Source organism: Prionailurus viverrinus, chromosome B3 (genome assembly GCF_022837055.1).
Source record: "Prionailurus viverrinus isolate Anna chromosome B3, UM_Priviv_1.0, whole genome shotgun sequence".
Classification (NCBI taxonomy): domain Eukaryota; kingdom Metazoa; phylum Chordata; class Mammalia; order Carnivora; family Felidae; genus Prionailurus; species Prionailurus viverrinus.
In genome coordinates, this window is record NC_062566.1 from 69174773 (window position 1) to 69202330 (window position 27558).

Genomic DNA, 27558 nt, shown 5'->3' on the forward strand with positions numbered 1-27558 from the left:
GAATCCAAAACAGGCTCCAGGCTCCGAGCTGTCAGCACAGAGCCCAACACGGGGCTGGAACAAACCATGAGATCGTGACCTGAGCCGAGGTCAGATGCTTAACCGACTGAGCCACCCAGGCAACCTTAAGAGAGTACATTTTAAATGTTCTTCCCACCACCACAAAAATGGTTAATTATGTGAAGTGAAGGATGTGTTAACTAACTTTATTGTGGTAAACATGTTGCAGTATATACATGTATCAAATCATTACACTGTACTCCTTACACTTACACAATGTCATATGTCAATTTTATCTCAATAGAGTGGACTTGGGGGAAAAATGGTAACTATTGTGGTTCGGAGGTGAGAGAGGAGATTAATACAGTTTGGGTTGAGGTTGGGAGACCAAGAAGGCTTTGCTAAGGAGGTGTGGATTCGTTTCCCTAAACACCACTTGGGTCCCATTGTTCCTCAAACCAACAGCCTCTCCTTTCTCAGACCAGAAGGATTTTCAGAGTAGATGATACTTAAGCCAGGCTTTTAAGGATAGGATTCATATTGATAGAGGGGAGGGGCACCTGACTGGCTCATTCGATACAGCGTTCAAATCTTGATCTCGAGGCTATAAGTTTGAACCCCACATTGGGTGTAGAGATTCCTTAAAAGTAAATAGTAAAGGGGTGCTTGGATGGCTCACTTGCTTAGGCATCTGACTCTTGATTTCGACTCAGGTCATGATCTCACAATTCATGAGATCGAGCCCCATGTTGGGCTCTGCGCTGACAGCACGGAGCCTGCTTTGGATTCTCTCTCTCCCTCTCTTTCTGCCCCTCTCCCACTTGCATTCTCTCCCTTCCTCCCCTCTCTCTCAAAATAAATAAACAAACATTAAAAAAATAGATGAAAAAGGTAGATAAAGGGGGAGTGTGAGATGTGTTAGGAATAGCATGAAAAGAGGTTGTGGTGGATGGATCAGGGTTGCACCATAGTGGGTCTTAAATGCCAGCCTGGGGAGGAGAAGGTGGTTTGAGTTTGATCTTGTAGCCCTTCAAGGTTTCTTAGTAGGGAAGACACAAGATTTGAGTGATATCTTAGGAAAACATGTCAGTGTGGAGGATAAGATTAGAGGGGAGACTGGAGGATGGCCAATTAGAAGGCCATTCAACTGTCCAGATCTGACTTGAGAATGGCTTGACCTAGGGAGGTGACAATCCATTCATATACGAAACATCTAAGGCTTAATCTTTAAAATCAGTAGACATTCTGGGGAACCTGGGTGGCTCAGTCAGTTAAGCGTCTGACTCTTGGTTTTGGCTCAGGTCATGATCTCGTGGTTTGTGGGTTTGAGCCCCGTGTCGAGCTCTGTGCCGACAGCTCAGAGCCTGGAGCCTGCTTCGGATTCTGTGTCTCCCTCTCTCTCTGCCCCTCTGCAGCTCACACTGTCTCTGTCTCAAAAATAAACGTTTAAAAAAATGAAAACAAAACAAAACAGGAGACATTCTTATCTGTCTAGTAAGAGAGGGAGAAAGAAGGGAGAAAGACTGGTTGGACTTTACTGTGACATCCTGGTTTCTCTGGTCTTCCCATGACATGTTTGCACTTGCCATTATAGCGACTCCACGGCCCTGTCATCATGGTATCTGGAGGGCCTGGGATCTTTCTCTTGTGTGTGTGTCTGTTTCTTTGACTAAACCCATTTCCACAGCACCCCTTTGAGCTGCAGTGTTTGGTAAAATATAGTCCAGATGGTGCTGGAAGAAGTTGCAGCTTGCCGCTCTGTCCCAATCTACTTTGTCTTTCTGAAGGGCCAGCTGTCAGGGTCTACTAACCCCACCCCTTGACCACCCCTGGTTGGTCTAAGACTTAGACTCAGCGTTATGGGGACAAGGTCAGTTGTTTCTCTTGCCTTGGAACTACAAATATCTCTCTTGCTATTGTTAACTATTGGGCAGAAGGGGGCGGGGAGAGGGAAGGCTATTAGATGCTTTCAGCTACATCCTCAGAACTTTTACATAATCAGAGAAGCTAGACTGCCAGAGAACTGTCAGGAACTCTCTCTCTGTCTTTATGCAGATGGAAGTTCATATTCACCTCCAAAGCAGAGTTGAACGAGAGCTCCACATTCTAGGTTCCCTTCACCCTGGCCCCTCCATACCTTGCCTTTGTGGAAGGTATTTGAGCTCCCCTCCTCCTCACATAAGACTTTCTGGAGGTGCCTGGGTGACTCAGTGGGTTAAGAGGCCGACTCTTGATCTCAGCTCAGGTTATGATCTCACAGTTTCTGAATTTGAGCTGGGTTCTGTGGTGATGGCTCAGAACCTGCTAGGGATTTTGTCTCCTTCCCTCTGCCCCTCCCCCACTCGCATGCTTGCGTGCACTCTCTCTCTCTCAAAATAAATAAAAAAATAAACTAAAAAAAAAAAAAAAACTTTTCTCTTGGTCTAGGTCCATTTCTTTTTCTCCACCTGACTGGAAAGTGAAGGTGTGAGCTGAGCTTTAGAGTTCCCTGGGCCCAGACCCCTGAAGAGAGAACTCAACATCAAAGACTCCTGCCTTGGTGGGCCCACAGCACTCTATTCTTTTCTTTTAAGTAAGCTCTATATCAAACATGGGGCTCACAACCCTGATATCAAGAGTCACATGCTCTACCAACGGAGCCAGCCAGGTGCCCCTTACAGCATTCTATTCTGATTCCATCAGAGATCCACTTGTCTTTACCTCCTCCTAGGCTGGGAGCTCTTTCCAGACAGGGACAGAGCTTTATCTGTCTCTGCAAGCCCAATGCGCCCCACAGGAAAAATAAGAGGGACCCAGATGTGCTCCTTACACTCTTGCCTCCCTTCCTTTGAGGTTACCCCAGACCCCACTCCGCTCCAAGTGCTTGGAGGATGATGGACAGGGGACTCCTTGGGTGACGCTCGGATGTGTCACGAGCAGCGTCTTCCCAACAGTGGAGACTTCACCGGCCTCGTCCTGTCTCCCCTTAGCAATCCTCTGAGAAGGAGGAGGCTGCTTCTCAGCTAGTCCCAAAGCCTGATTTGGGGTTAGGGAGAAGCGAAGCCACAGATCACATGCCTCTCTCACCAGTTCTGGCCGCAGCCCAGCTTCTCTTTAGCGTCTCTTTCTCCACTTGACTCCAGCCCACAAATCCCTGCCTTGTTCCTTCCAACCATCACTCAGCCCCAGGGATGGCCCTGCAGGATGTGTGCAAGTGGCAGGCCCCCAACACCCAGGGACCATCACCTCACCTGCCTCAGCCTGGGGCCTGGGCTGTGCCCCCAGGCTGTGATCCTCAAACCTTCTTGCAGATCCATGGTCCCAGGCTGGCCCATGGCACCACCACCTTGGCCTTCCTCTTCCGGCATGGAGTCATCGCTGCTGCTGACACACGTTCCTCCTGCGGCAACTATGTGGAGTGTCCAACCTCACGCAAGATCATCCCTGTGCACCAGCACCTCCTGGGCACCACCTCTGGCACCTCGGCCGACTGTGCCGTATGGTACCGCGTGCTACGACGGGAGCTGCGGCTTCGGGCACTGAGGGAGGGTCAGCTGCCCAGCGTGGCCGGTGCCGCCAAGCTCTTGTCGACCATGATGTCCTGCTACCGGGGCCTGGATCTGTGTGTGGCCACGGCCCTGTGTGGCTGGGACCGCTCTGGCCCTGCCCTCTTCTATGTCTACAGTGACGGCACCCGCCTGCAAGGGAACATCTTCTCCGTGGGTTCTGGATCTCCCTATGCCTATGGTGTGCTAGACCGCGGCTACCGCTATGACATGACCCCACAGGAAGCCTATGCCCTGGCTCGCTGTGCCGTGGCCCACGCCACCCACCGCGATGCCTACTCCGGGGGTTCTGTAGACCTTTTCCACGTGCGGGAGAGTGGATGGGAGTATGTGTCACGCAACGATGCCTGTGTGCTGTACTCGGAACTGCAGAAGCTTCCAGAGCCAGACAAGGAAGAGGAGGAGGCCAGCCGGGACCATCCGGAGCCCGCCAGCCGGCACAGAGACTCTAGGATGCCCGCAGAGACTGAGATTCTCTGAGAAGCGGCAGGACTTGGAGGGGGCCTCAGCCCAGGGAGTGGGGGGGGGGGATGGGCCACCAGGGGAGCAGCCTCACAGCATCTGGCTCCCTCCTGTACGGGTTGCCAGCTCCATTTGTTCCAAGTCTCCATCCCTTTCTGCCTCCCAGTGCTATTGATGGCTCTGTCCAGCATGTTCCTATGGATGCCGGATGGATTGGTCCGTCGTCCTTCCCACCACCAAGTTCTCCTCTCAGCAAATACTCCTGTCGTGTGCCTGCTGCACGCCAGACACGGGGCTGGGGGCTAAACCCTCTTTCTCACCACCCTCTTTGCTGCTTTTCCCCACCAGATCCCTGCTCTCTTTTCTTCCCGTTCCTGTGCTCATCTCGGTTTCAGAGTTTATCACTGTCACCTTGTGAGGGGGGTGGCTGGAAGAGGAATAAGGTGGGGAGAGTCACCCAGAGCACCCAGGCTAGGGGTAGGGCGGGGCAAAGTGGAGCCTGCGGTGGTAAGGAGGGTTTCTCCCAGCTGCTTCCCCTTTGCCCCCTCCCCGCTGCACGGGACTCTAATGACTACAGTTGCTGCTCCTTATTGAATGCCCTTCTCATGATAACTCGGAGGTAATAATTATCCTCACCTTACAGAAGAGGAAGCAGGTGCAAAGGGTTATGTGACTTGCTGGGGTCACACAGTAAGTGGCAGAGAGGAGGCTTGGATCCAGGCCTTCTGCTCCAGAGCCGAGATCCTTCGGCACAGCGTGTCCTCCCAGGTCCTCTTTCCTGCCTTCTCTCTCTGTCCAAGGCCCTGCAGGCCTCCGGGAATGAAGAGAAAGGGAGAGAGCAGCTGGGCCAAGCCCCTGCCTGGGGTGAATGAACCCAGAGGAGCCTGAAGGCCTGGAGGCCAGCCACCCCCATGACATACCAGGGCCTAGAGCCTTGGCCACCGTTTGCTCTGGTCTTTTGGCCTGTCTCTGTTGCTGCCAGACTTCTCTCCTCTTTCCCCTTTCTTCTTTCTTCCCTCTGTCTTCTTTCCAGCCTCTCCTTCCTGTCACTCTCTCTGGGGAATGAAGAAAAGAGCAAGGTGGCTGTGCCAGTGGGAAACGTTGGGTTAGCACACCTCCTCCTGCCCTTCCTGTCCCTCCCCCAGCTCCCCTGTAAGTCCTGACTTGGCGGGTGCAGGCTGCCGGTCCAGGAAGGATGCTGTCCCTGCCCTGCCCCTCCCCAAGCAAAGTTGAAGGGGGGGTGGGGGTGGGTGGGAAGCACAGTCAACCAAGAGATGGGACTGCCTGGAGGGAAGGTTGCTGAACCTTCTTTCTCTCTCATCCCACTCCCACAGAGCGTCTAGTCTCAAGATTAACAGCCTCCATTTAGTCCCCCTGGATGCCTCTCCTCTCAGCCTCCAGCCCAGCCCTGAGCTCCAAGCCCCAAGCCCCAACCCTGCACTTCCTGCTAAGAATTCCTCCCGGGCTGGAGCTGCCCAGAGGGAGGAGACCTCCAGGCTCTGGCCTTCAGGGCATGAGTAGGGAGGAGGAGGGAGGAAAGGCCAGAGAGTCTCAGGAAGGAAAGCAGTGGAGGCAGAGGGAGGAAAAGGTGGTGGGGACCTTTGATTCAAGCATTTGATTGACTCGGGCCTAAGAGGGTGCATCTCCAAGTACAGAGATTTATGTGGACATGTGTCCTGGTGTGAGTGACCCAGTAGAAGTGTGTGCACCTGCGTGTGGTAGGTGATGCATGTGCTGTCCTGTGTCCGGAGCCAGGAAACAGACTGGAAGAGAAACACTGACACGTGGATAGGGAGAGTGGGCCCTCCTCAGAGAGAAAGGCAGGCCTTGACATTTATTTTGGAAAAATGGTCCAAAGCAGAGAGGAAGTGGGGGCAGAGCTCACCCCACTAGTTCACCACCTCTGCATCTTCACAGCCCTATCCTAAAGCCCTAGGAATGAGAAAAAGTGTATATGTCTGTGTGGGTGGCTAGCAGCTGGGGTGGGGGGGGTGGGGCCGCCCGAGCCCAGCCAAGGCTCAAAAACTGCCTTCCTCTCACTCCCCTGGGATGCTCTGCGCCCCTCCCCTCCGCATAAACTGGGGAAGGACTGAACCCAGCTAGAGAGGGCAGAATAGGAGGGGAGCCCCTTCTTCTGGTGTCTCCTTCTCCCATCACCTTGCCCCTTCTCTCCCTTCTTTCCTTCCACGGTCCTGCCCCTCTTCACTCCCTTTGATAAGTTCTATCCTTCGAGATGATGAGGTATTTGAGACCAGAGATGCACCCAGAGGTCTTGCTGACAGGCCTGCTTCCCTGTGCCCTGTTTTTTCTTCTAAGTTTAATGGAATCGGGGTGGACCAGGAGAGCAGGTAAAGGCCCGTGTGCCACCTCAGTGCACCCTTTACCACCAAGGAACGGCCCACAAGTCTGTCCTTCTTTTTCTCCACTTATTCCTGAAGGCTTGATGCAGATGTCGGGGTGAGACCAAAGGGACAGAGAGCTTGCCCATCCTGCCCTGAACTGGAAAACCCTGTCCCTCCGACACCGTGCTTGGGGTGCTGTCTCTTAATCGTCTCCTTCAGAGACAGCCAGCCTGCTCTGGCACAGGCCTTTGGCCAGTCAGGGGTCCGGGTCCACCCTTCAGTGCAGCAAATGACAAATCCAGCCCCGGGGGCAGGGGTCCTGTTCTCCTATCACCTAGTTGCCCTAACCAAGCAGCATGAGAGGTGTTGAGGGGCACCTGGGTGACTCAGTCGGTTAAGCGTCTGACTCTTGATTTCAGCTCAAGTCATGATCTCACAGTTCGTAGTTTGAACCCCGAGTAGGGCTCTGTGCTGACAGCGTGGAGCTTGGTTGGGATTCTCTCTCTCTCCCTCTGCCCTCCCCTGCTCATGCTCTCTCTCCCTCTAAAAATAAATGAATAAACTTAAAAAAAAAAAAGTTGTGAGAGAAGGCATCTTCATTGGAGTAGTTTCCTCTGATGGCCAGCAGCCTACACTTGGAGGGGAGGGTCACAAGGACCTGTCCTGACCCATCTACTCGAATCTCCAGGAGCCCTGACTGGAGCTAGGAACTCTCTTGTCTGCTCAGGGAGTGCACAGTGAGAAATGATGGCCCTCTGCTTAGCTCCCACCCCAAATGACTTTGGTCAGTTGGCCCCTCAATAGCTCACTTCCCTGGTCCCTCTTCCTCCTCCTTTGTGTTCCATGGAGAGTAAGATGAGGACCAGGGAGAATTCAAGTTGGGGCCGGGCCCAGAATCAATGTGACCGGCGGTCTCACCCCAGCCACCCTCTCCTGACGGGCACCACAGGCCACAGGAGGACTGGCTTGCCCCCCTCTGCTGCCCCCCAGCCACATTTTTTCCCTGGTTTGAAAACCACTCTTTCCCTCCTTTCATCTCTCCTCTATTCTTCCCAATAGCTCTCACCCCCCCTTCTCCTTTCCACTCTCCCCTCTGGCCAATCCCTCTTAGTTCCCTTGGACATTTTGAGACCAACAGGAAACAGGGGAGTTGGCAGTGGGAGTGGGGGTACTTACTTCCTGAATGGAATCAACTCAAACCCTCCTCAGGCCAGAGGGGCTTGAAGTGGACTGCCCCCCAAAGGAGAGAGGAGAGTGAGCCAGAGGGGATGGGCTAGGCCTCTCCTCCCACCCTATGGCACAGTGAAGCTCTGCACAGAAACCTGCATGTGGAACTGAAAACAGGGCTCCAGCTTTAGAAAATAAAGTGTTTGTTTATTATGAAATTAGAGATGGAGGCCTCTCCCCTTCCTCCCTTTTTCCCCTTCCCCAGCTGCCTCCCTCTTTTCTTTCCTTCCCTCCCCTCCCCCTGGGGCCTGGGAAGCACGCAAGACAATGCCCAGAGCTGGGATGCCCAAGGCAGGCCAACAGCTGGGCAGAGCTCCAGGGAGGCGGCCATGGTGGGAGTGGGGTGTGCTGGAGCTCTCGCCCTGGGAGGTGGGCTGGCACCCTCTCTCTGCTGGAGGCCAGTGGAGCCAGGATGAGGCCATGAGTGATGGATGGAACCATGCGGGCAGGTCTGTAAAGACAGGAGAGCCCGGGGTCGAGGTGGTGAGTGGAGGAGGTCTTCAGGCCATCCCTGTGCCCTCAGGCCCATCATCTAGGGACACTGACCTGGGGCCGAACATCCCCTGCAGGAGGGTGGGCAGCAGTGGCTGGAAGTTTCTCTTGCTTTTGGGATGGTCAACAGAAAAAACCAAAAAGCCAGTCACAGGGACCCAGAGAGAATGCAGGCAGATGTGGGCAGGAGACAGACACAGAGCATGTATGTGGGCAAGGGAGACAGAGAGAGGGTGTGAGAGAGATTTAGAATCCGGGAGACAAAAACAGAGTCACAGAGAGAGTGGAATCACAGTGAAAGAACAGAGAGATTCAGAGTCGAGCCACACAATCCAGACCCAGACAGGAGAGCGTTACAGAAAGAGACAGAGATCCCTGGAGGGAGACACACAGACTCAGGAGGAGGGAGGTAAGAAGGAGGTTGCCCTGGGGAAGCTGGGAGGAGGGACACAGGGAGGAAAGGAGGCCTGGGGGCCCCTGGGCTGCTGCCGCCTGCCTGGACCCCGGGGGAGCTCACTCAGAGGGCCTGTGCGGGCTGCCCCACCGCGGCGGGCAGGGCCAGGGCCTGCTCTCAGGGGGCCGGGGGCTCCTTGGCCCCGTACAGCTCAGCCAGGGTGCGGAAGAGCGGCCCCCAGTCGTCCAGTGGTTCGGCGGGGCCGGAGGCACCCCCCGCTTCGCTGCCGGAGCCCAGGGAGCTGAGGGAGCCGCAGGAGGAGCCCCGGCCCTCGTAGCCGTACACCTGCACCGAATCGTAGGGCGGCACGCTGGGGTCATCGTCCGCCTCGCGGAGCCGCAGCGCCAGGAGCTGGGCCACGTCAGAGGGGCCGGGGGGCCTGGGCTGGCGTGGCGCCCGGGCCCGGGGCAGCACGTCGCGGCGCGCTGGAGGGCCCGGGTTCGGTGGGCCCGCCCCGTCGGGGTTCTGCAGTGCGCTGATGTCGAAGGCCTCGGTGTCCTCTTCGCCGCCGCCCTCGTCATCGTAGGTGATGATGTTCTCGCGGACGTCCTCCTCCTCCAGCACCATCAGCGCTTCCTGCTTCTGCCGCCGCAGGGCCACAAAGAGCACCACCAGCGCTGGGGGAGAGGCGCACACAGGGCGCTGAGCCCGCAGGGCCCGGAACAGGGCGCCTGGTTCCGTTCTGAACCGCAGGCAGGTTGGGAGACAGAGGAGACAGTGTGGCCTAGGGGTGGCAAGACCTTGGTCTGACATCTGGCAAACCTCGTTTGAGTCCTGACTTCACCCCTTACTAGCTGTGTGACTGTGGGAAGTTGCTTGGCTTCTCTGAACCTCTGTGATCCTTTAGAGGGTTTGTGTGGAAAACAGGGAAAACAAATTTACCTCTTAGAGCTGTTCAAAGGATGAAAGGGAATAGTACGAGTGATGTGCTGGGCACCACACGTGGTCCAGAGTCAGGGTTCAATAAACAGTTTTTATGGCTTGTTGCTGTCATTGCGGATTGGTATGTCAGGGAAATGAGGCCAGAGCTTTTCTCTTGGACACATGAGGCAGTGGGAAAATCCAGGCATGATGCTTCCTTCATGCCCTAGGGTGGATTTCCCTGTGTCCAGGGATCTGGCTCCTCTCTATACCCCCTGCAGCCTTGGACCCCTCATCTATGTCCCACGGTGGCCTGACTCACCAAGCAAGGTGCCCACGCAGGTGATGATGGCAAGCAGGGCCCCAGTGCTGAGCCCAGCGGGGGAGAGCTGCGCCTCGGGCCGGCAGGACGCCACAGAGCCATCAGGACGGCAGCGGCACACGCTGACAGTCACTGTGGCAGTGCTGCTCATAGCTGGCTGTCCCCAGTCCCACAGCTCTATGGGAACCAGATAGGGTGCCTGGCGGGGCGGAGCAGGACGAGAGGGCAGCAGCAGGTTGGCAGAGCCATCTGTGGGAGAGGGAAGGTGTTGGCTATCTCCGGGGACACCTCCCCTGTAGGGTGGGTGCGACCCACGGAGACAGCTTCCGATGGGGAAGGTTTGCAAAGAGCAAAAACGTGCAAATCCCCATCCACTTTCTGTTGAGTGGAGGGCCCAGATATGTGGGTCAGGAGTCAGGCCGACTGGGCTAGGGGGTGGCAGAGGAAGAGAAGAGCAGGGAGACAGGCACAGGCACAGTGGTAGAAGGCTACCCACCTCGGTTGTCTCGGACAGTGAAGTTGGCATCAGGGCCCAGAGGCCCTTGAAGGGAGACACGGCTACTGTTGCCAACTTCATCTCTGTCCAGAGCCCGGATGACCTGAATCAGCTGGGAGGAAGAAGAGAGGCCTTGTATGGAGTGGGCAGCTGGAGGTCTTGAGGTCCCAACCCTGCTGCCTCAGCAGCTCACCTGGCCAGGGGCTGCAGAATCACACACAAAGGTGTCGTAGGGCTCGGCCAGCTGGGGGGCGTTGTCATTCTCATCCAAGGTCTGGATGGCCACTTGCACGCGGGAGGCCTGTGCGGAGCTGTCTGAAGCCAGAACACGAACACATACACCCCACACACGCACACACGCCACAGTTTACACACAGCACACAGGGTGCACGGGCATGGATGCCACATGCAGCACACAGCATGCACGTGCAACACACGAGAAATGCACGCAATATGCGAGTGAGAAACAGCGTTGTGAAATGAAAGGAGCAACACCAAGTGCACACAACATTCCCGTGGTAGCCAAGATATGTGCAATGCAGCACACACATTCGGCAGGAGGGAAGCACCCACAATACATACATACAATAACCCACATGCAGGGCACATGCACCGTGAATGAAAGGTAGACACAAAGTGCATACAGGATGCACACATACAATAGTCATGAAATAAACACATTCATACCATATATTCGATGTACACTCAGCGTTTAAAGCAAATACAACACACACAAAGTGGATGTTGGATATATACAGTGAATACAGTGTCACCAGCCCCCCGGGTCGAGAGAATGCATTTTCATACACAGCGTGCGTGGGACAGAGACAGACACACGTGCGCGCGTGCGCACACACACACACACACACACACACACACACACCCCATCAGAGGTCCGGGAGGCCATGGTATAGCAATGAGTATCACTTAGAGCTGGCCTTGGGGAGCCAGGCCAGCCTGGGTACCAGAGCTAGACACAGGCCCCCTTCTTCATGCATCCCTTTATCAGGTGGCTTCATCATTGCCCTGCCTTGCTCCTCACTGCCAATGCCATCCAAGAGAGAATGGAAAACAGGTACCCCTGCCCACCCTGGTGCTCACCTCTCCTGGTTGAGCCTCCCACATTCTTTAGTCCTTCTCCAGGTGGGGAGAGAGCTGGCTAGCCCTGGTGAAGGGGCTAAGGTCCCAGCCTGGGCAAGGAAGGCTGAGTGGGCTCCCCAGCCAAGGGTTTGGGGCTCCATTCCTTCTCTGCAGTCAAGACCCGGGGCCTGCTACTTGATATTGGAGTTCGTTGCAGAGCAGGATTTGGTGGGAGGGTGAGAAGGCAGGGAGGGGAGCATGCGCGTGCACACGCGCGCGCGCACACACACACACACACACACACACACACTCACACGGCTATGTATACACAGGCAACTACAAACACACTATGTAAACACGCAGGGGCATTCCCATGGACAGATACACAAGCACTTCTATGTAACACACAGCGACATGGGCATAAACATAAGCCCATACACAGAAAATTCTACACTGAGAGGAGATAACTGCTCTGATTCTGCAGCCTGACTGGGTCTGATGGCTCTTCCACTTAATGTCTGTGTGACCTTGGGAAGTTACTTAACTTCTCTCTGCCTGAGTTTCCTTATTTTCAAATGGGGAACTAATCATACCTCCCACATAAAGTTGTAGTGGTGATTACATTAATTCGTTCACATTTGGTACTTAGAACAGTGCCTGATACACTATAAGTAATAAATTACCTGTCCGCAAACACTCACGCATGCAAAATGATATATATAAATGGCCACTTGTACCTATTATCATATACATCAAATTACATATATGCACAAATATTCTATACTCAACTACACATACACACAAATACGTGTGTGTATTTTCACACACACAGAATTATACACACATGTAAGTACACACTCACACGTACACATACTATATAGTTCTTCACTGACACGTACAAACGTCTGTGCACACAGTTACAACTCCCACAGACAGGACACAGAGAGAAAATGTAGGAGACCCTGGGGCGTGAACAGGGGTGAGAAGGGGGGGTTCACAAAGGGGAAGGAGGTCTTCCTATCTCCGGTGGCCATGGCTGCCCAGAGGTAGTCAACCCATGCTGCTGGTGACTGGTAGCTGACAGGGGCAGGAGCTGGGCCCTCTCTTCTACCTTGAAGGCTCTCTGCGGGGCTTCCCTGAGAGGGGCTTCTGGGCACCCCCCCAGTCAGCCCCCAGAGGAGGGACCCAGCCCTTCCCTGAACCCTGGCTTCAGCCTGCAGCAGACAGTGGGAAGGGCAGGGTCTGCCAAGGTGCAGGTTGGGGTTTGTTAGGGGTTGGAAGCTATCTGAGGTTAGGTTTGTTTCCCAGTTGGGGAAAGTCAGGCATGGGAGTGAATTTAAAGTCAGGGGAATGTGCAGGCAGACCCACTGTGCCCAGGCCAGCCCAGCCTCAGAGACCAGAAGGCCTGCCTGGTGGTGATGATCCAGGCTGGGGACCCGGCGCTGCACACAGTGAGGAGTGGTGGCAGTGACTGCCCCTCCCCCCCCCCCCAACTCCCCCTGCTCAGGGACAGCTCCTCTGCCAGGAGGCTGCTGCTTTCCCCTCTCCTGGGGGCCCAGGGCTCCTCACCGAGCTCTGTGGCCAACACTGTGAGGTTGTGCCAGACACGAGTCTCGCGGTCCAGGGGCACCACCGTGCGGATGGTGCCGTCTTCGGGCTCGATAGAGAAGCAGCGCTCTGGATCCGAGTGGGGGAGGATGGAGTATCTGGGGAAGATGGAGTGGAGCTGGGAGCTGATCTGGGGCAGGGCCGCAGCTGGCTGCTACCCCTCCCTCCCTTCTGTTTGCCTTGCTGGGCCTCTTGGCTCTTCTGGGCAGAGGGCCCGAGCTCGTCTGGGCTGACCCTGCCCCGTGTACCCAGAACCATGATTCACATTAGGGTCCCCTTAAAAAACAAATCATTTGGGGAAGTCATAAACATTAAACACCTGTCCTAAGACTCAGGGGGGACTGGGTTTCATGGGGTTGGGAGAGGAAGAGGTGGAAAAGGGGTAGATATGATCTGTCTGTCAGACTTCTGGGCTCTGTTTTGGGGACCCAGGGACCTGTGTTTCAGCTTTGCTTTGCCTGAGACCAGCTGTGTGACCTTGGGTGAATCGTTCAACCTCTCCTTACTTAACCACAAAATGGCAATGACGCCAGCACCTCCCTCATTCCTGTGACAGGGATGCCCAGAGGTGGGAAGAGTGGCTCTTCTCAAGGCAGACAAATCCGGATTTGGATCCCAACTCTGGCGATGTAACCTTGGGCAAGTAACTTAAGTTCTCGGGGCCTCGTCTCTAAAACAACGGGTGATGATCATGCCTACTTCACGGGGCTGTCGTGAGAATTGAATGTGGTCAAGCGTTTGGTAAAATGTGAAGCAATAGTGGTAGCCATCACCCATCCACCAAGCTCCTCGCAAGAGATTGCATTTGCTTGCACCGCCACTGGGAGGTGCCACTGTTATCCTCTCAGAGGGATGGGTGGAATTGGAGAGCGGTAATTAGCCAGGTCCTCCAGCCCTCCCCTGGCCCCCAGTCCCGCAGAGTGGGCTCCTGCAGCCAGAAGGTGAGTGTGGTTTTTCCATGAAGGGGACCCATCCTCAGTGGGAATAGCCTGCTGCTGAGCTCCTTCCCTGAGTCCTGGCCCTTCCCCTGCCCACACCCCAGCTCACCTGATTGGGCTGGCTGGGGAATCCAGGTCAGAGGCTGAGACCTGGCCCACCAGCGTCCCGGGAGCTTTGTTCTCAGGCACTGCCAGGTGATAGGCAGCCTGGGTGAAGGCAGGGGGCTCTGGGGCATCCTGCACAGCCACTCGTACCGAGGCCACGTCCTTGAAGGGCCCTCGCCGCAGGTAAGCTGGGTCGATGAGGGTGTTGGTGGCCTCCACACGGAAGGAATAGGAGCGCCGGGTCTCAAAGTCTAGGGGCTATGGGGAGGGGACGGGGAGTGACTGAGGCACGTGGAAACCAGGGCAGGCCCAAGCTCCCGGGAGGTAAGAGAGACGTCCCATCTCCATGCAACCAGTGCTCAGCCCACCTGACAGGAGAGGTGGGCACCTGAGAGGCAGTGGCCGTGGTGGTCAGAGTGAGGCAGATGACTTAGTCCGTAACTCTAGGTGTGCCTCCAGCTCCACCACAGACTGGCTACATAAAAAGTCCTGAGCCAGTCATTCCCCCTTGCTGGGCCCCAGTCCCTCATCTGAAAGACAACTGGATGACCATGATCCCTAAGCTCCAACGGTGGTCCCGAGTCTGTTGTAGACCAGTTAGAGGGGTGCCTCATGGCGCAGGAGGCACGCATGAGTGAGTCTGCAAGTGTTAGCAGACAGGAGACTAACCTTGCGGACGGTGAGAAGCCCATCTCGACCCTGGGAGTCTGTGCTGATGCTGAAGGCCTCGGACCCCTCTCCGTCCAGGATGCTGTATGCCATGAGGGCGTTGTCCCCCAGGTCTGGGTCCTGGGCCCGCAGACGGCCCACTAGGGTGCCTGGCCCAGCAGTCTCCACCACAGAGAACTGGTACAGGCCTTGGGTGTGGATGGAGAGGAAACATTCTTAGAGGGGTCCCAGCCTTTCTCCCTCCCCCAGCACTTCCTTCTCCTGGGGGCTGGCTAAGGGAGGGGCGGGAGAGAAGACTTCTCCAGAGGCCATAGGGGGTGGGGCGGTCAAAGGATGGGTCAGGTGGCAGCACTGGCCCCTTACTTTGAGGGAACTTGGGGGGGTTGTCGTTGACATCGCTGAGGGTGACTGTCACTGTAGTGCTGCCCGACAGCCCCCCCATGTGGCCGCCCATGTCCTTGGCCTGAATCACCACCAAGAACTCCTCCTGTGTCTCCCGGTCCATGTTGGGGATGGCGGTCCGCACCACTCCTGGGGAGAGACGAGGGGTCAGGGGGTACCTGTTCCCATGGCTGCCCCCCCAGGTTCCTGAGCCCTATTCTCACCAGTCTGGGGGTCGACAGAGAAGAAAGGCAGTCCATCCAGCACGGTGTACACCAGCTTGGCGCTGTTCCCGTAGCTGGGGTCATCGGCATCGTGAGCCGTCACCTGGATCACTGACGTCCCTGTGGGGTGTCCCGGCACCCCCACTCAGCAGGGGCAGGGCCAGGTGGGAAGGAACAGCAGATGAGGGGGACCCAGACATGACGGCAATGAGGGAAGGAGAGGTGAGGGTGCTCCAGGAGACGGACCCCGGGATGGTCAGAGTTGGGGTACTCACCGACATTGGACATCTCGGGCACTGTGGCGTGGTAGGGACCGAGGGGAAAGATAGGTGGATTGTCGTTGATGTCTTGCACCTTGATGATAAACTCTGAAGGGGGCTCCAGAGGCCGGTTTGAGGCTCGGTCCACGGCTTGGGCAAGCAGCACGTACTGTGCCTTCTCCTCTCGGTCCAGGCTCTTGGTGACATGGATATTGCCTGTGGCCTCATCAATCACAAATACAGTGCCTGCCCCCTCCCCGGTCAGCAGGTACTTGGTGCGGCCCTCGCCCCTGTCCACATCCGAGTGCAGCTGTAGGGGTCAGGGAAAAATGGCAGCGGGTTCCAAGCATAGGGACAGAAGGTTAAAGAGTCTAGGTCTATGACTGGGTGGAGCGTTGGGAGTCCTGAGGGACCAAGGTCATTGTAGAAGTGATGAAGTTGCAGGGCAGGGCCTAAGGGCCTCAAGAGTCAAGGTAGACATGGGAAGGGCTGATCCTTACCTTACCAATAAGGACGGGCTCTGGACCGGCATATTCCTCAATGACAAAGAACTGGTTCCACACCCAGCTCCTTCGGTTCCGTAGCAGTACTGGTCCTGGGCCCCCCCGGGACCCTGCCCAGGCCCGGGCTGGGGCTGCCAGGCGCCCCATGCAGCCCCAGCCACCCAGCCAGGCCAGGAGGAGCCTCACCAGACCCCACATGTTTGGGCTCCAGCCGGGGCTCTGTTCACTGTCCCTGGGTACTGAGGCATGAGCTGGCCGGGGCAGAGGGGCAGATGCGTTGGAGCTACCCCATGGATCCACACCTGTAGGACAGGTAGTTGTTCAGGGTCAAAGAAACCCTTAACTCTCCCCACCCCCCAACCAAAGTTAGATGCTGAAGATCAGACCTCCAAGGAACCAGACATCCCACTGCCCAGAACCCAGACTGAGACAGAGCAGACAGTCTGATCCTTCTCTCCACCCAGGCTCTGCCTGTATTCACCTCCAGCCCTACAAGCTGATAAATCTCTGGCCAGTCAACTCTGAGTCGAGAAGCTGGGGAAGAAAACAGGAGAGGGGATGCCGGAAGGGTTTAGAACCCTAAATGTGGCTCCTGTTCTCCCAGGTTGGGCATGCAGCCAGGGGGTTGGAGGAGATGGGGACTACCAGAGAAAGGGCTTAAAATCCAGAGGCTGGGACTCATGGAGGTGTGGTGTCAGGGCGTCTAGGGTCAGGCTGAGCAATGACAAGGAGTGCAGCCGAAGACAGGGTTGTGAGCCTGTGAAAGTCCCTCTTTCACGGAGAACCCCACCTCTCCAGAACCTGCCCCCAGCTCATACTGCCAGCTGAAGTCCTTGAAGGGGGACTCCAGAGTGGAGGGCCGGCCCTGAAAGAAGAGGGGGTAGAGTTGGGGGCCAGGGCCAGGAGGCTGGGAAGGGAGAGCAGAGAGTACAGATACAACGTTACTGAGGGTGAGACCCAGACTCAGGCACTGTCCGGCACAGACTGAGACAGAATGGCAGCAAGAGACACAAGGAAAGAGATCAAAGGAGGCAGCCTGGATGTGTGATAGGCAGAGAGGAGTCATAGGTAACAGGCTTGGGAATGGTTGGGAGGGGGGCAGAGGGGCTTTCTGTGTGTGATGGGCAGACAGGGGCAGCCCTCAGCTATGGGGGGTCAGGCCAGGCCTGGAGAACTTCAATCTGGGAGAGGGGGTGGCCAGGAGGGGCTTCGGGAAGGGAGCTGGAGAGAGGACCCTTCCCACTGCTGTCTCCTCCCTCTCCTCCTGGGGGGCATCCCTCAGGTAGCTGTGGCTGCCACCCCTCATTCCCCAGAGCAGAAACACACCTGCCAGTCCTTTGCCCCCCGAGGGAAGAGGGAAGCCGAAGAGGGAAGCCGGAGGGAAGCCGGGGGACCAGAGCGGGAGGCGGGACGAGGAGAAGGGAAGGGCTGGAGGAGTGGGAAACAGGATAGCGGGAAGGGAAGAGGAGGCGAAAGGGAAGGGACGGGGAAAGGAAAGGAGAGCGGGAAAAGGCAAAGAGAAAGGAAAGGTAGGGGAAGGAAAAGGCAAAGAGGAAGAGGAGATGGAGAAAGGGCAAGAGGGAGAGGGAAGAGGCGGAGGAGGCAAACAGGCAGAGAGAAGGCAGGATGAAGAGAAATCGAGGGAGAGGAAAATGGGGAAAGGAGGGAGAGTAGGTGCGAGGGAAGAAGGGAAAGAGGTAGAGCGCGGGAGACGGGAGCGGGCAGTGGGCTCCCAGCCGCGGAGCGCACCGCTCTGAAGACACCCGCAGGCTGCGGGCCCCCTGCTGCCCCTCCGCGGGTTGTCGACCCCGGGCTCCGGGGCAGGCGCTCTTACCTGGCAGTGCCGAGGGGCCCAGGCCGGCGGGGAGCGTCCCCGCTCGCCCCCGTCGCCGGGTCCCGGGGGCGCAGCCCCGAGCGGATCGGAGCGGGCGCCGCGGCTCCGCTGCAGGTCTGAGCGGCCCCGGCGAGAACAAGGGAGCGAGACGGAGGGGGCGGGGGAAGGAGGCTCCGCCTGCGGAGGAGCGAGGCGGCTCCGCGGCGCGCGGGAGAGAGCCCAGCCTCCGACCCTCCCCGGCCAGCCCGGGCCCGCGCGGCGGGGGCGGGGGCGGCGCTGCCGGGCCGCCGGGCGCATACAGATGCAGCGCCCCTCCCGGGCCGGGCCCGCAGCGCCCGGCGGGCCACTCGGGCGGGAGGACGTCCAGGCCCCGGCGCCAGGCCGTCTTCCAACGGCTGGCGAAGAGGGTGAAGCCGGGAGCGCCGAGCGGCCCCCGCACACCGCCCGCAGCGGGGCGAAGGGCGAGCGTGTGGTGAGGCGGGGAATTAGGAGCCCGCTGCGGAGAGGCCCGGCTCCAGCTCCCGGGGCGGCCTCTGGGGCGGCTGTAAACCCCGGCCACAAGGCGGCGGCATTTGGGGGGCCGGTGCGGGGCACCAGAGCGGGCCGACTGGGGCAGCGCCTAAGCCCGGCAGAAGGGTCCAGGGAGACCGCGGGCTGAGCCCAGGGAACAGGTCAGGGCCCGAGGCACGCCAGCAGCGGGAGGGGACGGAGGTGGGGAGTGGAGCCTTTTTGGGAAGCTCCTTCACAGTTTCCCATTGAGCTAGTGGCTGCCGCCCCCTGGCGGCACCCGTGGGAGGCGCCTTGAAGGAGGCCGGCAGGTGACCAAAAGCCTACACCACAGGAAGGACTGGGAACCTCCTCAACCCTCCAACCAACACTCCTCTTGGCAGGGGTCTTCCCCTCTCTGCCCTCCAGTGAGTTAGATCCTCTGTGGCGACGTGGTTACAGCCAAGGCAGAGATGGAGGGCGGGAATTCCCTGCTCCAGGAAGCAGCAGGCTTCCTGAACAAGTGTAGGGAGTGCAAACAGTGGTGCTTCCATGCTACCAGTCCTCTTCAACTCAATTTGGCTCTCCCCCACGCCCTGCCCAAGGAAGGCCAGTAACACACACTAGTTAAAACTAAGTCAGATTTTTATTATTTTCCATAGACCACATCATTTAATAATAAAAAAAATAAAAATAAAAATTGAACAAAAGGAAAAGGTGGATATAAAGTGGAACCGGTGGGCAAGAGGCAAGGACTGCAGGACAGAAGAGACTGGGAACTGCAGGGGCCCTGGGACTCAGGAGGAGATGCTGATTCAGCTCATAGGTGACCCAGTCCTGGCCCCGGCTGTTCCCAAGAGGGGGGTGTGAGTACCCAAAGGAGGTGGTGAGCAGGATGGAGGAAAAATGAAAGAGGTGTGGGGCTCCTGGCTGTTCCCCGCCTCTGGGCCAACCACCTCCCTCCCTAACCTAGCTCTTCCCTCTCAGATTGATCATGGGAAATGAGAGGGAGAAGAGGGCGAACTCCCAAGAGATAGGTTATGGGGGTGGGGCTTTGGGGGGGAAAGATGGCCACTACTCCATTTGGTATGTGGGGACAGGTGGCAGCCATACTTCAGCACTGGGTAAAAGATGTGAAAGACCCCTGGTTATAGGGTGGTAGAGATTGTACCTATCCCTCTGTGGCCTCGAACCCCCCAGGGCAGGGTGGCTGATGCCTGCAGCTCTCCCTCTCAAGTTTTCCCAGCTAGCGGCGCCCGCCCCGGTCCCGCACAGGTGTGCTCCGACTCCGGCTCCTGCTGTGGCGCTTGGTGTCTCTGCGGTCCCTCTCCCTGCCTCGCTCCCGGTCCCTCTCCCTATCCCGATCTCTATCACCCCTGTCACGCTCCCTTTCCCTCTCTCTTTCCCTGTCCCTCTCTCTGCTGTGCTCTCGACGCTTCTCCCGCTCCAGCTGTCGGTTCCTTTCCCGCTCTGCTTCCTTCTCCCGCTCCTTTTGCTCTTCCTCCTCTTGCTCCTTTCGCCGCTTCTCCCGCTCCTTGGCCCGTTCAGCCCGCTCTGCTTCCTTCTGAACAATCTGCAGCAGGCAGCAAATGTAGAGAATAGGCATCTTGGCCCTGCTCATGCCAGTCCCGCTTTGTCTATCTGCATCTGGACCCTGCCCTCCTAGCTCAGGGTCACTGTCAGCTCTGCTGTTAAGCAAGAAGTGTCAGCAATCACATCTCTTTGTCTTGGGGTCTTAATTCAAGTTTTTACCTTTTATACCCACAACAGGTAGTGGCACCAGTCATGCCTGGCCTCTGGTATTTCCCTAGCTACCTAGATGTGAACAAACCACTTTTCTCTTTAGTTGAGTAATATCAGCCTCAAATTCCCAAAAGGCCCATCACTAAGAAACTTAAATTTATAAAAAGCAAAAAATCCAAGTAAACAAACAAACAAACAAGTAAAAAGCAAAAAATCCTAGTGGTGCTTGGCTGGTTCAGTCAGAAGAGCATGCAACTCTTGATCCTAGGGTTGTGAGATTGAGCCCCACACGGGGTGTAGGGATCACTTAAATAGATAATGAAAAAAAAAATGTTCTTAATTTATTTTTGAGAGAGAGAGAGCGCGAGCGCACAAGCGCACAAGCAGGGCAGGGGTGGGGGCGGAGGGGGACAGAGGATCCAAAGTGGGCTGTGCGCTGACAACAGCGAGCCCAATGTGGGGGCTTGAAACTCTTGAACTGTGTCATCATGACCTGAGCTCAAGTCAGACATGGAACCAACCGAGCCACCCAGGTGCCCAAAATAAATAAATAATAAAAAAAAAAAGTCCTAGAAATAAAAAAGCAGAGAAGTGGATGAATCTAGAAAATGGATTTCTTGGGGCGCCTGGGTGGCTCGGTCGGTTAAGCGTCCGACTTCGGCTCAGGTCATGATCTCACAGTCCGTGAGTTTGAGCCCCGCGTCGGGCTCTGTGCTGACAGCTCGGAGCCCGGAGCCTGTTTCAGATTCTGTGTCTCCCTCTCTCTCCGCCCCTCCAATGTTCATGCTCTCTCTCTGTCTCAAAAATAAAGAAATGTTAAAAAAAAATTTTTTTTTAAAAAGAAAATGGATTTCTTGGCTAACGGAAATCAATTTCCAAGAGGCATGGCTGACACAACTATATAAACCCAGTTCCTGTCTTCGTGTCAACCTTTACCCTCTTGGGTTTGGCTTCTCTGTGGCATACTTGGCACGTGGTTCTTAAAACTACCTCTTTCTGTGATGCTTAGTTTCTCCTCTTACTATCCTAAGCCAACACCTGGGCCTACTCAACCCTCTGGTCACGTGACTCTCTCTGCAGCCTGCCGGCAAGACTGGGAGCTACTCTGAGTGGAGCAGGAAGGTGAGCACTCACCTGGCTGTCAGTCAGAGGGAGCCAATAGATGCAGGGAGCTGCCTTGGTTTTACGGAAAAGGTCATCCAGCAGCTTGGCAGGTGGTTCCTCCTGAGCTTTCTCTGAAGTGGAAGAAAGCAAGTCAGACTTTATGCCTCTGACCCTGTGTCCCATCCCATTTGGACCCCTACTAACGGGTGTGTATGCCCCCACCACTAAGTACCTTTCTTCTCACTCTTCTTTTCTTTAGACTTCGCACGTTCCTTGCGGCGGCGGTCACGGGACCGTGATCGGGAGCGGGGCCCTTCTCGAACTTTGTCCCGATCCCATTCACGCTCTGATCGAGTTCGCTCCCGCCGCTCCATTTCCCGTTCCCGCTCTGCCCACTGTTCCCGCACCGCCCTCTCCTGCTCCCGCTGTTCTGCCCGGGGATGCTGTGGTGGCTGGGCTGGGGGTGGGGGCGGGGGATGCAGGGGCCGTGGTACCCCCTGCTCCTCTGTCTTAGTTTCAGAGGGACGGTCCACCAAGAGGCCCCGGTGATAATCCAGCTGTGGGTAGAGGAGGGACAAGGACAGTCAGGATGGAGATGATATCACTCCCACTGAAGGAGCCCAGGTACCAGGGCATACAGATTTTGGAGCCCCATGGTTCAACCAAAAGAACCAAGGGGGAGGGAGAAGAGGGAGAAGGAATCTCAATGACTGCAGGTTTGGCCAGGATCTCAGCTGGTTTCTAGCAGATAATGGCCTCCCCTGCCCCTCCTTCCTTTCTCTAGGTTTCTTACCTCCTCTTGCTCAGCATAGTCAGCACAAAGGAATTTGGGGTTGGACTGGGGCCACTTGACCCCATGTAGAGCTGTGCGGGTGGCAACTGCTTCCTCTACTGTTGAGTACTGGTGGAGGAAGGGAGAAGGTGGAGGGTCACAACAGGCCTCAATCCCTCCCACTTGCCACAGGGCCCTCAATTCCACCCACATTAGTCACAGAAGGAAATCTATGCCACAACCTAGAGGATCAGCATCCTTTCCTCACCGTTACAAAGCAGTGAGATTTGATCTTGTCAATCCAGAAGGCCTCTTCCACCAGAGTTCCTGTCCGTCCCAACAATTCCTTTAGTTGGCCTAAAGTAAAGGGACGCACCTGCCAGCGAAAACGGAGTTTCAGAGTCTTAAAGAAAGCAAGAACAACACTGTAACTAGTATTCAGATTCCCCAAATCTCTGGCACAGGAGGACAGCTTCAAAGTCTGGGTGAGGGCAAAGGGGTCAGGAACTCTCTTGCATGGGAAGCGAGAAGAGTGGTAACAGAGATACTATGTGCCAGGCCCTCCACAAATCCTCCAGACAAACCTTACAGGCTGATACTTTGTCCCTATTTTTCAGGTGAGGAAACTGGTTGTGAGACATTAAGTTCAGTTGCTCAGTGAATAACTGACAGATCTAGGAGCTGAAGCTAAGAAACAGGAACCCAAAGCTCAAACTCTTAACCACTGAACAATGTGCTGTGGGGAAACAACGCCGCCGACTCACCAAATTGGAGATGTGGACGATGTTACTGATCTTGCCCCGGGGCGGGGAGGGCACCTGAGCAGTTCGGACTGGGTCATCAATTGTAATGGAAACTCCAGACTTTTGCTGGCTAATGGAACGTCGAGTTAAGGTATCTCCTAAAGTCACTATCAAAAAGAGCACACAAACGGTTTTCAGCAGGGAGCAATGCTGGCTCTTTTACCTCTGATATGCCTTTCTTTTCTCTTATTCTCCACCACGTAGTCACTCTTCCACCTAATGTGCTGAACACCTATAATGTGCAAAGTGAAGCTCCATATTATGGAGATTGAAAGATTCTAACCTAGCTCTCATGCAGCTTAGTAACAAGGAGGCGGAAGTAAAACAGATATGCAAAATACTAAAATAAAAGGCAGAAAACATTAAATGCTTTAAAAGAGGTCCAAATAAAGTGCTCTGGGAATTCAGAGAACTGCATGCTTCACCTACCTTTCTTTACTTCATGCTCCACAGGAGGGGGCAAGGCCACCTCTACCGAAACCTGGGGAGGTATAGGGGGTTCTGCTTCGGGCTCCTTCTCTTCTTCCTCTTCTTCCCTCTGACCATTCTCTTGGCCTTCGGCAGGTACTACCTGTAAGTATCAGACAATGGAGGAATTCTTAAACACCAAACTGGCACATTCTTTTCAGCCTCTTGTTCCTAAGAGGGGTGGTACATTTAACCTAGCATGCTCTTTCAACTAGGAGAAAGATTAAGTTCTCTTCCACCAGATCCTGGGATTATTAATGGTTCGATTGTCATGAGGAAAACTAAGACAGGAATGGGCAAATTTTTTCTGTATATGGCAAGATAATATTTTTAGGCCTTGTGAGTAATACAGTTTCTGTTGCAACTATTCAACGCTGATGTTCTAGCACTTAAGCAGCCAGAGAGATAAGAATAAATGGGTTGGCATAGCCTTGTTCCAATATGACTTTATTACAGACAACAGGTTAGATTTGGTAGTCTGTTGATCCAAAAGGGCAATTAACCCAACCCTCTGCACAGATGGCAGATTTCCCTTCTAAGACTCCACCTTAGTTGCCTGCTCTGAGTCCACTGCCCCCTCCCGACACTGGGGTGCAGAAGCCTTACCTGGGTGACAGTCCGGCATATTTTCAGCCCCTTGTCATGTGTCCCATCGTCACCATTACGCTCTGTCTCATCCTCAGAGATTCGGGAGTCATCAGCATGAAGATCCACAATAGCCTCCTGCCCCGCCAGGGGTTTGATGTCGGGGATGAGGCTCTGGGACACAGATACCCCCCACCCCGTTACACTGGGCCCGTGTCTACTCCCACCTCAAAGTGTCTTGTCCTCCCTTCCCCGGCTCCTCCCACCTCACCTTGAGTGATTCAGTGGTGATACTGATGGAGGGCTTCTTCTGTGTGGTGGCTGTGCTGGCTCCCCAACGCCGCTTCCGACCAGGCTGGCCCCCCTCTGTGTCACTGTTTCCAGCTGGCACCCCCTTGGTAGCTGCTGTCCCCAAGAAACAGGACCCAACAGTTAGATGGTCTCAAGTCCTCTGCTGGTTCATACCATAACACATACAGATAGCCTTCGACTGGAATTTCAGTAAAAGGTTAACTTAAGGAAATTTCATTTGGGGACTGGGAAACATTGCTTCAGAGTGAACAATAAAAGCACTGGAGCTACTTCCTGACAGATAAAAACTACTAATCTCTAAAGGCAATGAGGGATGGGTAACTAGGGTGGTGTGAAGTTTAAACTTTTAGTGGCAAAAACAGCTAACATACTAGAGAAGGCAGACTGAGAAGGACATATGAATACAAGAAAACACGGCTATGTGATACCAGTATCTAAGTAAAGTTAAGACTGTGACATATCTAATCATGCTTCACATTCATTGTCACACTATGATCTCATATTTAAGTTACAAAGATTTATTACGCTTTTATGGATTTAGAACTTCTTGGTGGGCAAATGTTAAAAATGTTACTGTTTGAGGTGTGAGCACTCTTAAGACTCTCTCTCAGAAGAAAACATAAACTGATAAGCATTATATGGGAATCCCTCAAACCTACTCCTGGTTCTGAGGGTTCAGATACCTGGACAAGGAAATGCATGTAGGGCTAAACAGGAAATGGTGAGACACCTCGCAGTGTGTCTCATTAGTTAAGAAAGAAATGTGACCTAGGAAAAATGACAGGGATTGTCTGAAGTTTTGAATTACAAAATGGCCAAGATGGAAATCTGCTGGGTACAGGGAGTGGGATGGGAAGAGGTGACCCAAGAATGCCATGGAGAAAGAATGGGTACCTATTTCTCTATAAACTCATTTTATGGTTACTTTTGACCTTTATCAGGGATTTGGGGCTAGACTTACAGACAACGGAGATCTTCCTCTTGAATGATTTGGGCAGCGAGCTCTGTATAGAGAAGAAAAGGGGGAAAAAAAAAGAGAAAGAGACACACCCCACAGAGAGGGGGGAAGGAGGTTAGATGGGGCAGTCTTAGCATAGGCTCCAAAGACACAGAGAGAGAGAGACACAGAGACAGACAGAGACCAAAACAGAAGCGGCAAACGGCAAAAACGAAGCAGAATCAATGCAAGTTAGAGAAAAAAATAAAATCAAACATCACAGCAGGGAAAAGTCATCTAGTCCATACCACACCTGTGTATTAGCTTAACCAGAAATAAGCTGGAAGAGGAACTGAGGAGCCTCCCAGCCCTTTAAAGGCATTGGTCATGCCCTCTTCCATGGTCTCTAGGGGCCAAGAGGACACCAAGCCCAATAAGGTATGCCCAGAACTGGGTCATCTAGTCCTCTCAGAAAACATGAGGAAACAAGGAAAACCACCTTTGGAATAACTGTCCAGCCTGACACCCACTGACACTGGCAGTGGGTCACTTGGACAGCAGACTGTTAAAAGACTGTCCGCTCCCCTACAGGGCAGCACCAGACCCACTGGAGATGAGGCTCCCTAGTCAACTGCCAGCAGAAAGAATTTAAAGGTGCCTTTGGTACAGAAAGGTTTTTATGATGGGCAGATTGTCCCCAGGGAGCCTCAGACTTTCTAACCACTGTACAGAGCTCTAGCAGAGCCTTCCTGGTTCCTTTCAACCGGGGCTTAAGGCTTAGGGGCTCTGCCAAGGACTAGAAACTCCCAAACCTGCTTTGGAGCAAATTTCTACCCGAAACACTCAGTGGGAAAAAGACTATGGACAGAGCAAAAAGAGGAAGAGAGAGAAAAGGGGATTAGAGCATTTTGAGATTTCAGTGCTTATTTCTGGAAAAACTAAGACCTACCACCCTTCTAAAGGGTAGGGCAGGACCCTCTTGATGAAATCCCCTTTCCCCATCCACCCCCCAGCCCCGTTTGTGTCGTCTAACCAAGTCTCCTTGGTCTCCGTTAAGGGCCAGCCTGACCCCTAGCCGGGCCGCTCTCGATGGGTAAGTTAGTGAGAAAAAAAAAAAAAAAAAAAAAAAAAAAAGAGGTCTTAATTAAAACAGGAAAAACATGAACCAAATAAATAAATCCAATAAAGAAATCAGAAAAATAAAGAAAAAGAAAATAATTAAAATAAAATATTAAATAAAAAGAAGAAGAAAATAAAGAAGAAAATAACTAGGAATATGACAAATGTTCCAGGTACCATCTCACACCTGGGATCTTCAGTTCAGCCAATCGCACCTCACTGTGTACTGTATCTAGTCAACCGCCGGTCCAATCAGAATGAGCCCTCCCTGCTAGGCGCTGTGCAAATGGTGGGGGGTTGGGTTGGCAAAAAAGGTGGGCGCACGGCGTGGTGGTCAGCACGGCACTGCCAGAGTCCTCCCAGGGGCGCAGGGGGGGCGGGAGGAAAACGTGTGGGGGGACGCTGCCCAGTTTCCATGATGTCAAGACAGTTCAATGGTGGTGGCCAGGCTCAGCGAGGGGTACGGGGGGAAAGGGGGCAGAGACATCAGTCCCAGCCCTGTAGGGGCATCATCTTGCAGTCCCTGATGAGATGGCCTGTGAGTAGCAGGAATAGTCCTGGCCTTTTATCGTGACAGGCAGGCAGGACCCTATGTCCACCAGTGGCAAGATGCAGCAATACCACCACCCAATACTTGGAATCCAGGTGATGACTCCAGAGTCCCTTTCTCCTCTGCCTGTAAATGGGGAGGGGGTCCTCTCACCGAGTGGGATCATGGAGCCTCTGATGAAGGCAGGCTGGGGGTAGTAGGTGGACAGCCCCAGGACCTGGCACACATTCAGCAGCAAGGTCAGAATACTTTTCTTCTGAGAGTTGTGTGTGGCATCTCCTCAGGGACTCCAGCTGAGACAGTGGTTCCAGTCAGGTGGATGGATGAGGCCCTGCCTCCAGGGATGGAGGAGAAGCCGGAGCAACCAACATGCTGCCCTTCACCATGGACAACAGGGACCAAAGGAAAGTCCTTCTGATGAGCAAGTGGTGATACATGGCTGGGCTGTCATCAGCATTAAATCCCTGGGCTCAAACCCTAGACTTCTCTGCAGGGTTCCTAGTCGTCACAGCTTAAGCCGAGAGCCTCCACTTGGAATTTTACAGCATGGCACTGTGATCACAAACATTGACTCTTTAGGAGGTCTTGGTGCCCTAGATGGGGATCCCAACAGTCTGCAGCAAACAAGGCAACCCACAGTCCTCAAAAGGGTTAAGGGCATGTGGGCAGGCGCCCCAGCACTGACACAAGCTCTTCTTGGGGTGTCCCAAATAGGGAGATGATGCAAGTCCACCCCTTTCCAAATGTTTTTTGCTTTCTCAATACAAGTCTCTCCAGAACAGTGCTCTTCTTGGCCCCCTGATGTAAGCAAGGCAGGGAGGCAAAAGGGGGCCCATCACAGGATCCCATATACATGCCCCCCTCTGGCCAAGACAC

At 54.7% G+C, this 27558-nt stretch overlaps 3 protein-coding genes across 13 annotated transcripts in view; 1 reads left to right on the forward strand and 2 right to left on the reverse strand.

The window, feature by feature from the left end:
- The first annotated feature begins 3170 nt into the window (after window positions 1-3170).
- On the forward strand, window positions 3171-4025 carry PSMB11 (proteasome subunit beta 11). Its single transcript, XM_047861117.1, has one exon. The coding sequence runs from the start codon at window positions 3171-3173 to the stop codon at window positions 4023-4025; it is 855 nt and encodes a 284-aa protein (XP_047717073.1).
- A 3739-nt stretch (window positions 4026-7764) lies between these two features.
- CDH24 (cadherin 24) lies at window positions 7765-18416 on the reverse strand. 3 transcript variants are annotated; one of them, XM_047864281.1, is made up of 13 exons: window positions 17804-18027; window positions 15967-16271; window positions 15482-15776; window positions 15207-15326; window positions 14965-15132; window positions 14602-14789; window positions 13937-14190; window positions 12851-12987; window positions 10395-10516; window positions 10202-10313; window positions 9706-9954; window positions 8123-9139; window positions 7765-8027 (listed from the first exon to the last, which is right to left on the reverse strand). In XM_047864281.1, exons 2-12 carry the CDS (start codon window positions 16165-16167, stop codon window positions 8640-8642), a joined length of 2346 nt encoding a protein of 781 aa, XP_047720237.1. In that variant the 5' UTR covers window positions 16168-16271; window positions 17804-18027; the 3' UTR covers window positions 7765-8027; window positions 8123-8639. The 3 variants fall into 3 exon arrangements, with proteins under 3 accessions (XP_047720237.1, XP_047720239.1, XP_047720238.1); XM_047864283.1 differs by having other exon boundaries at window positions 7766-8027; window positions 15482-15662; window positions 15972-16271; XM_047864282.1 differs by lacking the exon at window positions 7765-8027 and having other exon boundaries at window positions 8944-9246; window positions 17804-18416.
- Window positions 18417-18916: 500 nt separating this feature from the next.
- Window positions 18917-27558, reverse strand: part of ACIN1 (apoptotic chromatin condensation inducer 1) — a 34194-nt gene continuing 25552 nt past the window's right edge. For 7 of the 9 annotated variants that reach the window (XM_047861823.1, XM_047861821.1, XM_047861825.1 and 4 more), the window contains 10 exons: window positions 25038-25080; window positions 24036-24169; window positions 23786-23938; window positions 23141-23282; window positions 22673-22818; window positions 22177-22284; window positions 21930-22037; window positions 21369-21693; window positions 21167-21267; window positions 18917-19862 (listed from right to left, as the gene is read on the reverse strand). In XM_047861823.1, the coding sequence (XP_047717779.1) occupies window positions 19536-19862; window positions 21167-21267; window positions 21369-21693; window positions 21930-22037; window positions 22177-22284; window positions 22673-22818; window positions 23141-23282; window positions 23786-23938; window positions 24036-24169; window positions 25038-25080 (1587 nt within the window). In that variant the 3' untranslated portion in view covers window positions 18917-19535. The remainder of the gene's footprint in view (window positions 19863-21166; window positions 21268-21368; window positions 21694-21929; window positions 22038-22176; window positions 22285-22672; window positions 22819-23140; window positions 23283-23785; window positions 23939-24035; window positions 24170-25037; window positions 25081-27558) is intronic. The other 2 variants (XM_047861822.1, XM_047861827.1) reach the window with 2 other exon arrangements.

What these genes read in the sequence shown, in the direction of transcription:
- PSMB11 (XM_047861117.1), top strand. Translation starts at nt 3,171, where the DNA reads ATGGCCCTGCAGGATGTGTGCAAGTGGCAGGCCCCCAACACCCAGGGA.
- CDH24 (XM_047864281.1), bottom strand. Translation starts at nt 16,167, where the DNA reads ATGTGGGGTCTGGTGAGGCTCCTCCTGGCCTGGCTGGGTGGCTGGGGC. An exon ending in CCCCCCCAAGTTCCCTCAAA is followed by an intron (nt 14,790 to 14,964) that starts GTAAGGGGCCAG and finishes TCCACACCCAAG; the next exon opens with GCCTGTACCAGTTCTCTGTG. An exon ending in CACTGTCCGAGACAACCGAG is followed by an intron (nt 9,955 to 10,201) that starts GTGGGTAGCCTT and finishes CCTCTCCCACAG; the next exon opens with ATGGCTCTGCCAACCTGCTG.